Genomic DNA, 14,490 nt, shown 5'->3' with positions numbered 1-14,490 from the left:
ACCTGTCCTCATGATACCACACCTATCCCCATGATACCACACCTGTCCCCATAATACCACACCTGTCCTCATGGTCTCACATCTGTACCCATGATAACCACGCCTGTACCCATGATAACATCTGTCCCCATGACAAGACACCTGTCCTACCATCACACCTTTCTCCTAACACCACACCTTTCTTCTTAACACCACACTTGTTCTCATAACACAACACATGTCCTCCTAACACCACCTGTAATTCTTTCACCACATTTTTCACTATACTCTTCCTCCTAACACAACACCTGTTCTAACATTACACTCTTCCTCCTAGCACCACCCAATCCTCCTAACACCACACCTGTTCTAACATTACACACTTCCTCCTAGCACCACACCAGTCCTCCTAACACCAAACCTTTCCACATAATACCGCATTTATTGACCGCGGCCATCCGATAATATACAGTGTTTTTATTAATCCTGCGCGACGTCGTGAGGAGGTTTTGTGTTTGCTCTTGTTTGTCTGTCCTCGTGTCTATCTGGCTGTCTTTCACAGCAAGCTTAATACAAAAGTATTAAATGTACCAGCATCTGAGCCATATTTGACAATGATTTACTACCATCAAGGAACAGGTGATTAATTTTGGCCAGAAAAAAGTAATAGTTCATAGGTAAAGGGTAAGTCTTCTCAGGCTATGTTCGATTTTGACCAAACTTGGTGGAAGAACTGTGGGACGGGAAAGGGCGATATGATTCAGTTATGAGACTAATCGGTCAAAGATAAAGGGCACAGGGCAAGGCCAGAGTTCGGTCCTTTGACTCAAAGTTGTCTAGAGTCGATATAATCAAACCTTATGAAGGTGATTAATGTTAACTTGAGATTAAGTTAATCTGTTTTCAGAAAAACAGATCAAAAGTGAGGGTCACAGTGTAAGGTCAATTTAAGCAGCTATTATATGATTTGCACCAAACATTATGTACTGGTTAAGGGTCACGAAAAAATTAACTAGTATGGACTGAGAGCAATCAGTTAAGGTCAAGAGTGCAGGCCAGGGCGAATAGTCAAATGTTTGGCGTATCGCATTTACAGAATTATTTTACAGCATACTCCAAAACCATAAGTGCCCGGTGATCGTGTAAACGAAATTTAAACTGCCTGTATGGCGCGGGTGTTGCATCCAAATGCTTCTTGTTCTTGTTGCCATCGAACGATTTTGTACACCTTTGTATGGACTCCACTGTGAAGGTGTTAATGAAGGCTATATCTACAGTAACCCTCCAGTCGTAAAAGTCTTTCCTCAGCTGAATACCCGGTAATAAGAATGAAATCAAAATGAAGTCCACTAGTAGAAAGGGTCACTTATCACACCTGCTCCCTTACCTGCGTGACGTAAGCATTGGTGAGGATATGCAGGTTGGGTCGGGAAGAGGCAGGCTGGAGGAAGGCCGAGGCGGTGGATGAACGCACTCCATTTCCAACGGTTAAGTCCGGGATGGAGAACCCTGGAGTGAAATAATAGTGCATTAATTCCAGGGCGGGCGATAAATAGAAAACATCCTCACATGTACAGATAGGACCCCAAACAGTGCATATCATAGCTTAAAAAAAAAAAAAAAAAAAAGCATGAATATTAGTCGCAGAAGAAAATACACACTTGAATATCATAAAACTTAATAAAAAGTAGAACGATAGACAGACAAATAGCTAAATACACAAGACAAACTATTATTAGCTAATCTCGGACAGTCTCCGGTCCACCTCATCAATATGTATGACGTCATTTGAGCCTCATATTGAAGAGCAGAAAGCTATCTATCTATCTATCTATAGCCCGACGCCCTAATCCCGCAAAGGGTGGCCGCAGACAAAACGCCTCCAAGTCACTCTGTCACCCACCATTTGACTCCCCTCCCCCCAACTCACCCCCCCCTCCCTCATATACCTCTCAACTCCATCCCTCCACCTCATCCTCGGTCTACCCCTCCCTCTCCCTCCCTCCACCTCACCTACATACACCCTCTTAGTCAGTCTTTCATTCTCCATCCTCTCCACATGTCCAAACCACCTCAGTGTATTTCTCCTAATCTTTCTTTCAGAGCAGAAAGCAACGTACAAAAATCGATAAATAACTGAATTGCACCTACGAATAAAAAGGAAAACAAGTTTTAAATGAGCCCATCATTTATAATAATCTTTATTCATTTCATACTTCTATATTTCGTTCCCAACTTTATCCATAATACAGGTGATATAAGAGGTATGGTTGATAAGCGATATTAAAGTACCCATTTTTCTCCACTCCAACTCAGTCTGCGCAGTACCGCTGAAACCTTGTACCGAATAATAAATTTATTACGCATATTAGAAACGTAAATAATAAAAAAAAAAATGTTAAGAAAATCGGTTCACCAAATTGTTCAGCTCTGTTGACGACTTACATGGAGTAAACAGGTGTCAAACAAAAAGATACAAAAAGATACTTTGCCTAAACTTCCATCATTTTACAGCTTATTTCACATAGCTCAAGAGGCAGAACAAGACAATACTCTGGTCCTACATTCTATTAATAGTACTTTGTCATCATATTTAAGCGTTAATCTACCGCCACAATTTAGCATTCAAGATGGAGAGACAGCAATATTAGGCCAGATTATTGTAAAAAAAGGGTGTAGTTAAACAAGACATTACTGCATAATATCCATCCTTCATCCCTGCTCACCAATCTGTTCGGCGCTGTTGTAATCTCGTATGGGGTAGCCGAGACTGTGTGCTGCCTGTAACACGGCTGCTGTGATGGGCGATTCCCATGGAGAGGACTCGACGCTCATGGGTCCACCCCTGCCACGGAAGTGTGCTGTTGGGAAAGATTAGAGTCGATAAAATTAAGGGTGGTAAGGTAAGAGTTAGTGAGATTAGGCTTTGAAAGAGATTAGAGTTGAATGAAATTATGATTCGTTAAGATTGGAATTCGTTGAGATAAGGGGTGACCGAGGCGAAAGCTGACTGGGATGAACGTTGAATGAGAATAGATGCAAATACGATTACAGCAGATACATGTCAGATTAGGATCGAATGAGGTTAGGGATGACTGACAGAGATTTGAGACTAGGACACCACGATTAGGGATGAAGTAAATTATACATGAGTGCGAACAGAATTAATTCAGAAAAAAGATTGCATGGAAGTGAACATATTTCATGTAGCTCAGAGACAGAAAAATACAACGCTACGGCTCTACATCCTTTACCTAGAATCCTTTCGTGACTAGTATCATATTCTACTGTCAACCTATTGTTGTAACTTAGCATTCATGGAGAGTTAGGAATTTTAGGCTAAGTTCGAGTAAAATGAGTATAGTAATATTTGGTTTTCATGCTACCACCCACCCGACTCACTATCCAAGGGCCCGTGGTAGTTCTCAGATTTCTTGAAGAAGGGCAACACATCCCTGAAACTCCAGCCAGGGTTCCCGAGCGAGGCCCAGTTGTCGAAGTCTCGCCTGTTGCCCCTCACGTACAGCATCCAGTTAACAGATGACCCGCCTCCAAGGGCCTTCCCGGCTGAGAGCGTGAAGGACTGGAGAAGATATAAGGTGGATAAGAAATGGTGTTGTGAAATCTTATAAGGCAGCCACAGTATGTTCTCATTTCTATTAATATGCCATTTCAAACAAATGACGCTGTTTTTAAAAATATTTCTGTTACTCAGCACTGTATCTACTAACACACCACTTTAGCCACTAATATGATTAAACTATTAAAAAACACGATCTCAGTTAATCACTTCAACACCTATTGTCCTAAAAAACCTTAAGCGTGGAGGCCTGTGGCAGCAATTGGTATGTCTCTCTCCATCACTACATGAGTCTAAGTTCAATAAAACGGTTTGTTGTAACATCAGTAAACCAGTGAAATACATAATCAGATTTAGGGATTTAAAAAAAAAAAAAAAGTCCCTTTAACACAGCTCAATAAACTCTGGTGGCAGGGAGGATAAACCAATGAAATACCTTCTCTAATTCAGAGATACAAAAAGGAAAGAAAAGAAAAAAATCTTTTCAACCCACACGGTCCTCGAAAGCCGAAAGCGCCGAAGTCTGTGGCAACATCCGGTAAGCCCAGTCCACGGGTGTTTCGATGAGCAGGGGCGCCAGTCCAGGCACTGTGCTTTCTGGGGGCGGCACATCCCCGGCCTCCAACAGCAGCACCCGCCACCCGCTCACTTCAGCCAGGCGAGAGGCTATCACCGCACCTGCTGACCCTGCTCCCACTAGAGGAAAAGATAATGGAACTCGCAGCGTCGTTCCATATATATATACAGTATATATATATATATATATATATATATATATATATATATATATATATATATATATATATATATATATATATATATATATATAAAAAGGCGGTGGCAGAATTGGAAGGGAGACGGCCTGCAGTCCTAATGGACCCACGTTCGAATCCCGGCTGGGGCAGGGAACAGTCTAAGGATTTTCATTACTTAAAAAGCAGACTTTTCTGATCTACCAGATGACCACCCGACATGTCATAAAAGTACCCCCGCTAATACCAGGACACCAGTCCTGTATGAAACACCCCTAGCATGTATTCAGTATGGATGGTGGATGTTTGCGCCGAAGTTGTGACATGTGGAGGTGTAGGAGGACTACTGGGACTTGGAATAGGCCATGAAAGCCTTTGCCCAGAGACGGACATGTAATATATATATATACTAAATATACAGTATATCTATCTGTATATATATAGAGAGAAAGAGAGAGCCTCTGTGGTAAAGTGTGCGTTTTTGAACACTGGAGAGAGAGGGTTCGCGTCCCGCCAGGGTAATAAACTTTTGAAGCGTTCTTCTGGCCATGAACTGCTTTGGCGGACACCAAGGATGCTGTGGTTGAACCAGTGTCGGATACTGTAAAGTATGTTTGCATCCAGTCAGCTTGCGCGGGCCGATTACACTTGGTTCACAGACTACACACACATATCCAAAGCCACTACAACACTAATATATATATATATATATATATATATATATATATAATTTCATCTCATCAGCCGTTTGAGTGTCCACTGCAGGACCGGCCTATCTTGACCGAAGTGGGGACGATACAGCCAATGCATCTCTACCAAGTGGCTCAGGGTGAGAAGTGCTTGTAAGTGTAATTGTAGTGGGTTTGGATGTGCGTGTATTCTCTGAACCAAGTGTAATAGGCCCGCAAGCAAACTTTATAGTATGCGACACTGGTTCAACCACAGCACCCCTTGTGTCCGCCAATGCAGTACATGGGAAGAAGAACGCTCCCAAAGTTTATTGCCCTGGCGGGGCGCGAACCGTCGTTCTTCAATGTACGAAAACGCACACATTACCACTGTACTACAGAGGCACCATATATATATATATATATATATATATATATATATATATATATATATATATATATATATATATATATATATATATATATATATATATATATATATATATATATATTTGTGTCCGACTCTGGGCAAAGGCTTCACAGCCTGTTCCCAAGGCCTACTAGTCCTCCTACATACCATACACCTATACATGTTACCACTTCGGCACTAACATCCACCGTCCATATTGAATACATGCTAGGGCTGTCTCATACAGGACTGGTGTATTGATATTAGCGGGCGTATTTTTACGACATGTCGTCGGGTCTTCTAGTACATAAGTAAAGTCTGCTTTTACTAAATTCAAATCCTTAAACTGTTCCCTGGCCCAGAGGGGATTTGAACCTGTGTCCGGTGGGACTGCAGGCCACCTCTCTCTCTCTCTCTCTCTCTCCTAGATACAGTAGATAGATATAGATATATTTATAATGTATTCCACAATGTCGTTCCACGTATATATATAAATATATATATATACAGATAGATAGATATACATACATCTATATATATATATATATATATATATATATATATATATATATATATATATATATATATATATATATATATATATATATACAGATAGATAGATATACATACATCTATATATATATATATATATATATATATATATATATATATATATATATATATATATCATCGTCATCATCGTCATCAGCCGTTTGAGAGTCCACTGCAGGACCGGCCTATCGCAACCGAAGTGGGAACGATACAGCCAATGTATCTCTGCTAAGTGGCTTAGGCTGTCTGGTAGAGACTGTATGTAGAGTGAGAAGTGCTTGTAAGTGTCATTGTTGTGTTGGAGTGGCTTTGGATGTGTGTGTAGCCTGTGAACCAAGTGTAATCGGCCCTCGCAAGCCGACTGGGTGCAAGCATACTTTTTATAGTAGGCGACACTGGTTCAACCACAGCACCCCTTATGTCCGCCAAGCAGTATGTGGCCAGGAGAACGCTCCCAAAGTTTTTACGCTGGCGGGGCGCGAACCCTCGCTCTCCAGTGTGTAAGAACACACAGTTTACCACTGTACCAAGGCTATATATATATATATATATATATATATATATATATATATATATATATATATATATATATATATATATATATATATATATATATATATATATAGGAGGTGGAGGGATAAGATAGAGAAATTTGCTGGGAAAACGTGGCAAAGATTGGCTCAGTCAAGGAATTCGTGGAGAAGGTTGGGGGAGGCCTTTGTTCGGCAGTGGACATGTAATGGCTGCTGCTGCTATATATATATATATATATATATATATATATATATATATATATATATATATATATATATATATAGCCCCCCTTGGGGCTAAGATGCGAATGAATGTGTTTGAATGGATGAGTAAATGGGGAGTGTGTCGTCCTGTCTCGTCTACCTCCCTTTCCTTGGGAGAAGCAGCCTAGGTATATAGATAGATAGATAGATAGATACAGTGGAGTCTCTTTTATCCGAAAATCATGGGACTTTTAAAGTTTCGATTAATCGATTTTCTCGGATAAAAGATACTGTAATAATATGTAGGATACAAGGGAACATTATTGTACTCGCCCATCACCCATTTCTGGCGACGTCTAGCCCACCACCACCACCAGCACCCCAATAGCCACTCACCATCACCAAACCACTTAATACACTGTAGTAACTACGTATGTAACTGCACTTTTGTAAATGAAATAGAAAATGTCAACTTAAATAAATCTTCACTCAAACTTAAAGAAACCTTCACCAAAACAATTACGTAATTCACTGTAAGCAATTCGAACAAATAAAGTCTTAAACCTAGTTGTTTTTTCATGTTTTCTGTTTCCTTTTTCAATCATTTCCACATCATCCACATCATCTTCCACATCATCCAAATTTTCCGAGGAGGTGGATGCAGGTGAGGGAGTGGGCAACTCGCTCTAGTGACTAGTGGAGCATTATTGTAAACTAACGCTAGTGGCGGGAAACAAGCCCGCCATGTTTGAATTTTCGGACAGATTTCAAATTTTTGCAGTTAATCGAAATGAGAACGTTTTAGTAAAACTTACGGTTAATGGCATATTACAGTTAAAATAATTTCGGATAAAAGAGACCCCACTGTATATATATATATATATATATATATATATATATATATATATATATATATATATATATATATATCCATTGCCAGACGCCATGTATCCCAGACGGGGTGGCCAAGGGCTTAGAGTTAATTGTTTTACAGGGAGGGGCACTAATCCTCCACCAACCCCACTTGACACGTAGGGATGCCAACAGCATCTGGTGTTCCCAGGCGGTCACCCATCCAAGTACTAACCAGACCCAACGTTATATATATATATATATATATATATATATATATATATATATATATATATATATATATATATATATATATATATATATATATATATATATATATATATTTATATATATATATATATTTATATATATATATACATATTTATTTATATATATATATACATATTTATTTATTTATATATATATATATATATATATATATATATATATATATATATATATATATATATATATATATATATATATAACATCTGCAGTTTCATTTCTTATACATGTTACAGGGAGTATGTGTAACCAGTGATTTCATGAAATCCCTAGGGAATTCGAGAAATGAGTTTTAATTAGGATGGGTTAATTAAGGTTAAGTTAATTTAGGCTGTGGTTAGTTTAGACTAGGATAATCTAGGTTAAGTTTAGGTTAGGTTAGGCTAGATTAGTTGGGATAGGTTAGGTTAGGTTAATTTATATGAACGCTTAACAACTTAGCATTCATATAAATCAACCTAACCTAACTTATCCTAACTAACCTAGCTAAACCAACTAAATTTAATCTTGATTATCCCGGGCTAACCTAACCTCAGTCTAAATTAACCTGACCTTAATTAATCCATCCTAATATTAACTCATTTCTCGATTTTCATAGGGATTTCATGAAACCGCTGGTTATACAAATACCCTGTTACATATGTAACCACAGTTTCATTCCCACAATCATATTTCCTGTTACATACAAACAGCCAGAGACAAAAATTCGTAGATTGTTTTTTCCTCCTCTAAGTTTAACTTCAGTCTACTATCTAAAATTCCTAGGCCAAAGTACGTTTGCCATTTACATTATATCTGCTCATAGATTATTTACCGCAGTAAAAGAAGTGATTTCGTTAGCTACAGTATATAACAGGGCAGCTTATATATATATACTTTTTTACCAGCCGGGGAGCGCGGTTGCTCGGTGGTAGGGTGTCGGGCTCTTAATCGTGAGATTGCGAGTTCGCGCCCCGCCCGTTGGCTGCTGTGCTGGGAGGGGTAGCGCTCTCCTGTAACCCTAGCAGGGCTATGTGATCTGATGAGGTCTAGTTCGGGGATTAATGCTTATCCTTTTTTACTAGCATATCTTTCCACTGCCTATAACCCTTTGCTTTCCTAAACCAACGTGTCGAGGCATTGTTAAAGAAACCAGCCTTGATCAATTTGGTTATTCTGTTGTCTTTCCGGGTGAGGAAAGAGATTTCTAGATTCTGATTCATATTTCTTCTCTAAATGGAATAGGATTATGCCGTATCCGGCCATCACACATCCAGTTTTTTTTTTTTTTTTTTTTTTTTTTTTTGACCAATCGCTATAGCAAAGCTGGTACTGTTTTCAATTTATCTGTCTCTCGGTGTGTATCTGTTAGTACGATAACTTCGCAACCGCTCAAGATATCATCACAAAACTCTACAGGTGTGTAGTAGGGATGAAAATCTCCAAAGAGTTCGAAATTGGTGAAAGTAGGTCAAGGTCTGTGTGCCTGTTAGCACGAAAACTTCGCAACTGCTCAGAATATCACAAGTGCTTACTGGCGTGCAGTAGGAATGAAAATCTACGAATTCGAAATTGGCGAAAGTGGGTCAAGGTCAAGGTCATATTCCGAGCCGCGCTAGATATGTATGGGATCGCGGCTGGTGTGATTCTCCTCTTGGAGGAGCCTTTTTTTTTTTTTTTTTTTTTTTTTTTTTTTTACAGAGGTACAGTATCACACGTCCAAGAAAAGAGAATCCTGTACTTAACACAGGAAAAATCATCTAATATATTACAATTTTGCCGGGAGTCGAACCCGGGACTCAGGTGAGAGCCAGGCAGCAAACCACTACACCACGACTAGGTAAAAGTTTTCTTACATTGTCACAATCATGTAACCAGGGTCCCTCCGCCTCCATTACGGGCCTGAAGAGGTTTGAGATAATCCTCTGGCACTCGGGCATGTAGATGCTTATAATCTATCCCAAGCACTTACGGCAAGTCAGAATGAAGAGAAACCTGTACTTAAAGGAAAAAATCATTCAATATATTACCATCATGCAGGGAAACGAGCCCGGGACTCTTAGGCGAGCGAGCCGGGCAGCAATCCACTACACCAAGATCAGGTAAAAGGTATCTTACATTGTCACAATCTTGTAACCAAAGTATCTACTTGCCCGAGTGCCAGGGGGTTATCTAAAACCTCTTCAGGCCCACAGTGGGGGCAGAGGGACATTGGTTACACGATTGTGACAATGTGAGATAACTTTTACCAAGCCTTGATGTAGTGGATTGCTTCCTGGCTCACAACTGAGAATCCCGGGTTCGATGCCCGGCATAATGGTAATATATTGGATGAATCATACATTCAGTTGAAACAATTGTTTATTGAAGAGATACAGGTCGAGCCAAAACTACTGTAGCTCCCTAAGGACAACTTTGAGATATGGGTATAATTTTTCCAGGTTTACGTTGACTCCACGCCTAGCTGTGTGGATGGTTTGGTTTTGCATTTGACTGTACAGACAATTTTGTGCCTGGCTTTGAAACTTACTTTGTGTCCGGCATTGTTTTGCATCTGTCTGTGCAGGGAAAAGTATAGAGGGAGAAAGGTAGAGGGTGACGTGGGGAATATATTGGGGGGGTGGGAGAAGGATAGAGAGGTGACGTGGGGAATATGTGAGGGGCAGGAGGGTAGAGGAAGACGTCTATTCATCATTGAAAGCATTGTTTTGCATCGGCCTGTGCAATGGAATGTGTGTGGGGGGGGGGGAGACGAGAGGGGTGATGTTTCCTGTTCATCACTTAAGACAGCAATTATAATCATTAACCCCAGCAACACAGGACTGCCGACCCAATGTACATTATATACCATTATACCCACACCAGCCACCCCACACCACTATCTGGATATCATCATTCACCCACTATAGATTATTCACACCATCCACCAACTCTCAATAGATATACCCACATGACTACAGGCATAGTCATCACATCCACTACAGGTACCAACAATCCAAGACCATTACATGTATAGACAACACACCCACACCACTACAGGCATAGACAACACACCCACATCACTACAGGCATAGACAACACACCCACATCACTACAGGCACAGACAACACACCCACATCACTACAGGCATAGACAACACACCCACACCACTACATGTATAGACAACACACCCACACCACTACATGTATAGACAACACACCCACACCACTACAGATATGGACAACACACACGCACTAGTACAGGTATAGACAACACACCCGCACCATTACAGGTGTAGACAACACACCCGCGCCACTACAAGAGTAACACACTCACACCATCAAAAGAGTAACACATTCACATCACTGCAGCTATGGATAACATATCCACACCACTACAGTTATAGGTAACACACCCACACCACTACAGTTATGGGTAACACGGCCACACCACTACACCTATGGGTAACACGCCCACACCACTACAACTATGGGTAACACATCCACGCCACTACAATTATGGGCAACACACCCACACCACTACAATTATGGGCAACACACCCACGCCACTACATATGGGCAACACATCCACACCACTACAACTATGGGCAACAGACCTACACCACTACAACTATGGGTAAGAGACCTACACCACTACAACTATAGGCAACACATCCACACCACTACAACTATGGGCAACACATCCACACCACTACAACTATGGGTAACAGACCTACACCACTACAACTATAGGTAACAGACCTACACCACTACAACTATGGGTAACAGACCTACACCACTACAACTATGGGCAACACATCCACGCCTTTATAAAAAAGGTAACACCCGCTACAGGTACAGACAACGCACCTACACCACTAGAAACAACGACACACCCACCATTATAGACAGCACATCCACACCACTATAGACAACACCCACACCACTGCATATACAGACAACACACCCACACCACTACATATACAGACAACACACCCACACCACTACATATACAGACAACACACCCACACCACTACATATACAGACAACACACCCACACCACTACATGTAGACAACACACCCACACCACTGCATATACAGACAACACACCCACACCATTACATATACAGACAACACACCCACACCACTACATATACAGACAACACACCCACACCACTACATATACAGACAACACACCCACACCACTACATATACAGACAACACAACCACACCACTACATATACAGATAACACACACACACACCACTACATATACAGACAACACACACACACACCACTACATATACAGACAACACACACACACACACCACTGCAAATACAGACAACACACACACACACACCACTGCATATACAGACAACACACACACACACCACTGCATATACAGACAACACACACACACACACCACTGCATATACAGACAACACACACACACACACCACTGCATATACAGACAACACACACACACACACCACTGCATATACAGACAACACACACACACACACATCACTGCATATACAGACAACACACACACACACACCACTGCATATACAGACAACACACACACACACACACCACTACATATACAGACAACACACACACACACCACTGCATATACAGACAACACACACACACACCACTGCATATACAGACAACACACACACACACCACTGCATATACAGACAACACACACACACACACACACCACTGCATATACAGACAACACACACACACACACACCACTGCATATATAGACAACACACACACACACACCACTGCATATACAGACAACACACACACACACACCACTGCATATACAGACAACACACACACACACAACTGCATATACAGACAACACACACACACACACACACACACACACACACACACACACACACACACCACTGCATACACAGACAACACACACACACACCACTGCATATACAGACAACACACACACACACAACTGCATATACAGACAACACACACACACACACACACACACACACACACACACACACACACACACACACACACACACACACACACACACACACACACACACACAGACAACACACCCACATCACTGAAGGTGTAGATAATACACCCAAACTACTAGAGACAGCAACGCCCATCCCACGACAAATTACAAGCACCACCATAGACGACAACGCCCGCACAACTACAGGTAAAAACGGAACCACCACACATCACCACAGATAAAACACACACACACACACACACACACCATTACAGATATGAACCCCCCCACACCAGTACAGGTATACACAACACAGCCAGTGCACCCACCCACTATAAAGTCGTACTGTGCGTGGAGTGTTGTGGGCGGGGTTGGGAAGGGGAGTCTGCCAGCATTATATACCAGGGCCATGGTTAGCAGCTTCATCATAGCCCCCATCATGCTGCGCTTTAGAGTACTCAGCATCACCACTCTGAAATAACAGGAGAACTGTTACGAGTAACTGTGGATTTACCTCTTCACACAAGAGAGAGAGAGAGAGAGAGAGAGAGAGAAGGGTGGAAATGTTCCCCCAGAGCTAGACCTTATTAGATCATACATCCCTGTTAGGTGACAGAAGGGCGCTACCCCTCTCGGCATGGCAGCTACCGCGCATGGCTCGAACTCACGACTCCTCGGTCCCGGGTCCGACGCTCTACCACAGAGCTACCCTACTCCCAGAGAGAGAGAGAGAGAGATTAACCACTTGATCATGTCTATAAAGTCTTTCCCTTTTCATTTTTGCTTCCTTCAGACAACTTCCTCCAGTTTATGGAAGATTTTTCTTACTAGCGTGCAAGATATAACTTTAGCTTACTCCTCAGCTACAAACGGTTTCCTCAAAGCTTAATAAAGCTGACCGTCTGTGGGAAGAATAAAATACTAGACCTTATCGCAATTCTGCCAAAAATTTCACAGTACCAGCCTTAGGCAAAATATAACATTTACTCACCACTTCGCAATCCCGTGTTCTCAAGGCTCTTGTCCCCACAACTGACCACGGAATAATACAGTTCGCTTCAACATTCCTCCAAGGGTATAAAGTAAAACAAAAAAGATGAATTGAAAAAAAAAAAATAATGAGGGGGTAAGGAGAGGGAGGTAACAAGTTTTTAATTAGCTGCAAAACAAATCCTCCATAATGTTACTTGAAGAAAAGAATATATATATTTTCGGGATTTCACAAAGTCAGTACAAAAATTAAAAACATGAAAATAGGAGCCAAGTTAGTTCAGTGGGTGGCGCGTTTGCCTCCCGTTTTGCATGTGGTCTTGAGTCAGGAGTTTTATTCTGTTGTGGTTGTTGTTATTATTATTAATTATTTTCATTATTATTATTATTATTATTATTTTTATTATTATTATTATTTTCTGTACGGTGACACCTCAATATCCTTTAAGTCCGATGACGCAGGGTGTATTGATTTTCTAGCTAATGCAAGGCTAGAGACCTCCTCAAAGTGAAGACGTTAATAAAGGATGCATCTAAAAAACCCAGTTAGAAACGTCTCCCCAAACCTAAATTAAATCGTCAGGAGATAGCAAGAAATAAAAAATAGAAATGTAGCGATAGGTTTCTTGCCACGATAAGGCGATTTTATACGGTTTGGAGTGAACTTGGACTGGAAGAGTTAATAAGAGTGACCATTAGCTCCTTTACAGTGGTTCTCCACTCAGCTGTT

At 41.0% G+C, this 14,490-nt stretch overlaps 1 protein-coding gene across 1 annotated transcript in view; it reads right to left on the bottom strand.

Moving 5' to 3' along the window:
• The window catches only part of LOC145396495 (glucose dehydrogenase [FAD, quinone]-like), a 38,590-nt gene extending 25,355 nt beyond the window's left edge, over nucleotides 1-13,235 (bottom strand). Inside the window, exons 1-5 of the mRNA XM_080269866.1 lie at nucleotides 13,100-13,235; nucleotides 4,053-4,255; nucleotides 3,373-3,562; nucleotides 2,706-2,840; nucleotides 1,367-1,488 (exon numbers count right to left, since the gene is read on the bottom strand). Of these exons, the coding sequence (XP_080125992.1) occupies nucleotides 1,367-1,488; nucleotides 2,706-2,840; nucleotides 3,373-3,562; nucleotides 4,053-4,255; nucleotides 13,100-13,235 (786 nt within the window). The remainder of the gene's footprint in view (nucleotides 1-1,366; nucleotides 1,489-2,705; nucleotides 2,841-3,372; nucleotides 3,563-4,052; nucleotides 4,256-13,099) is intronic.
• Nucleotides 13,236-14,490: the final 1,255 nt, after the last annotated feature.

This window comes from Coenobita brevimanus, chromosome 38 (genome assembly GCF_032717465.1).
Source record: "Coenobita brevimanus isolate Jiangsu-jjx chromosome 38, ASM3271746v2, whole genome shotgun sequence".
Lineage (NCBI taxonomy): Eukaryota > Metazoa > Arthropoda > Malacostraca > Decapoda > Coenobitidae > Coenobita > Coenobita brevimanus.
This window is presented reverse-complemented; position numbering and strand designations above follow the sequence as displayed.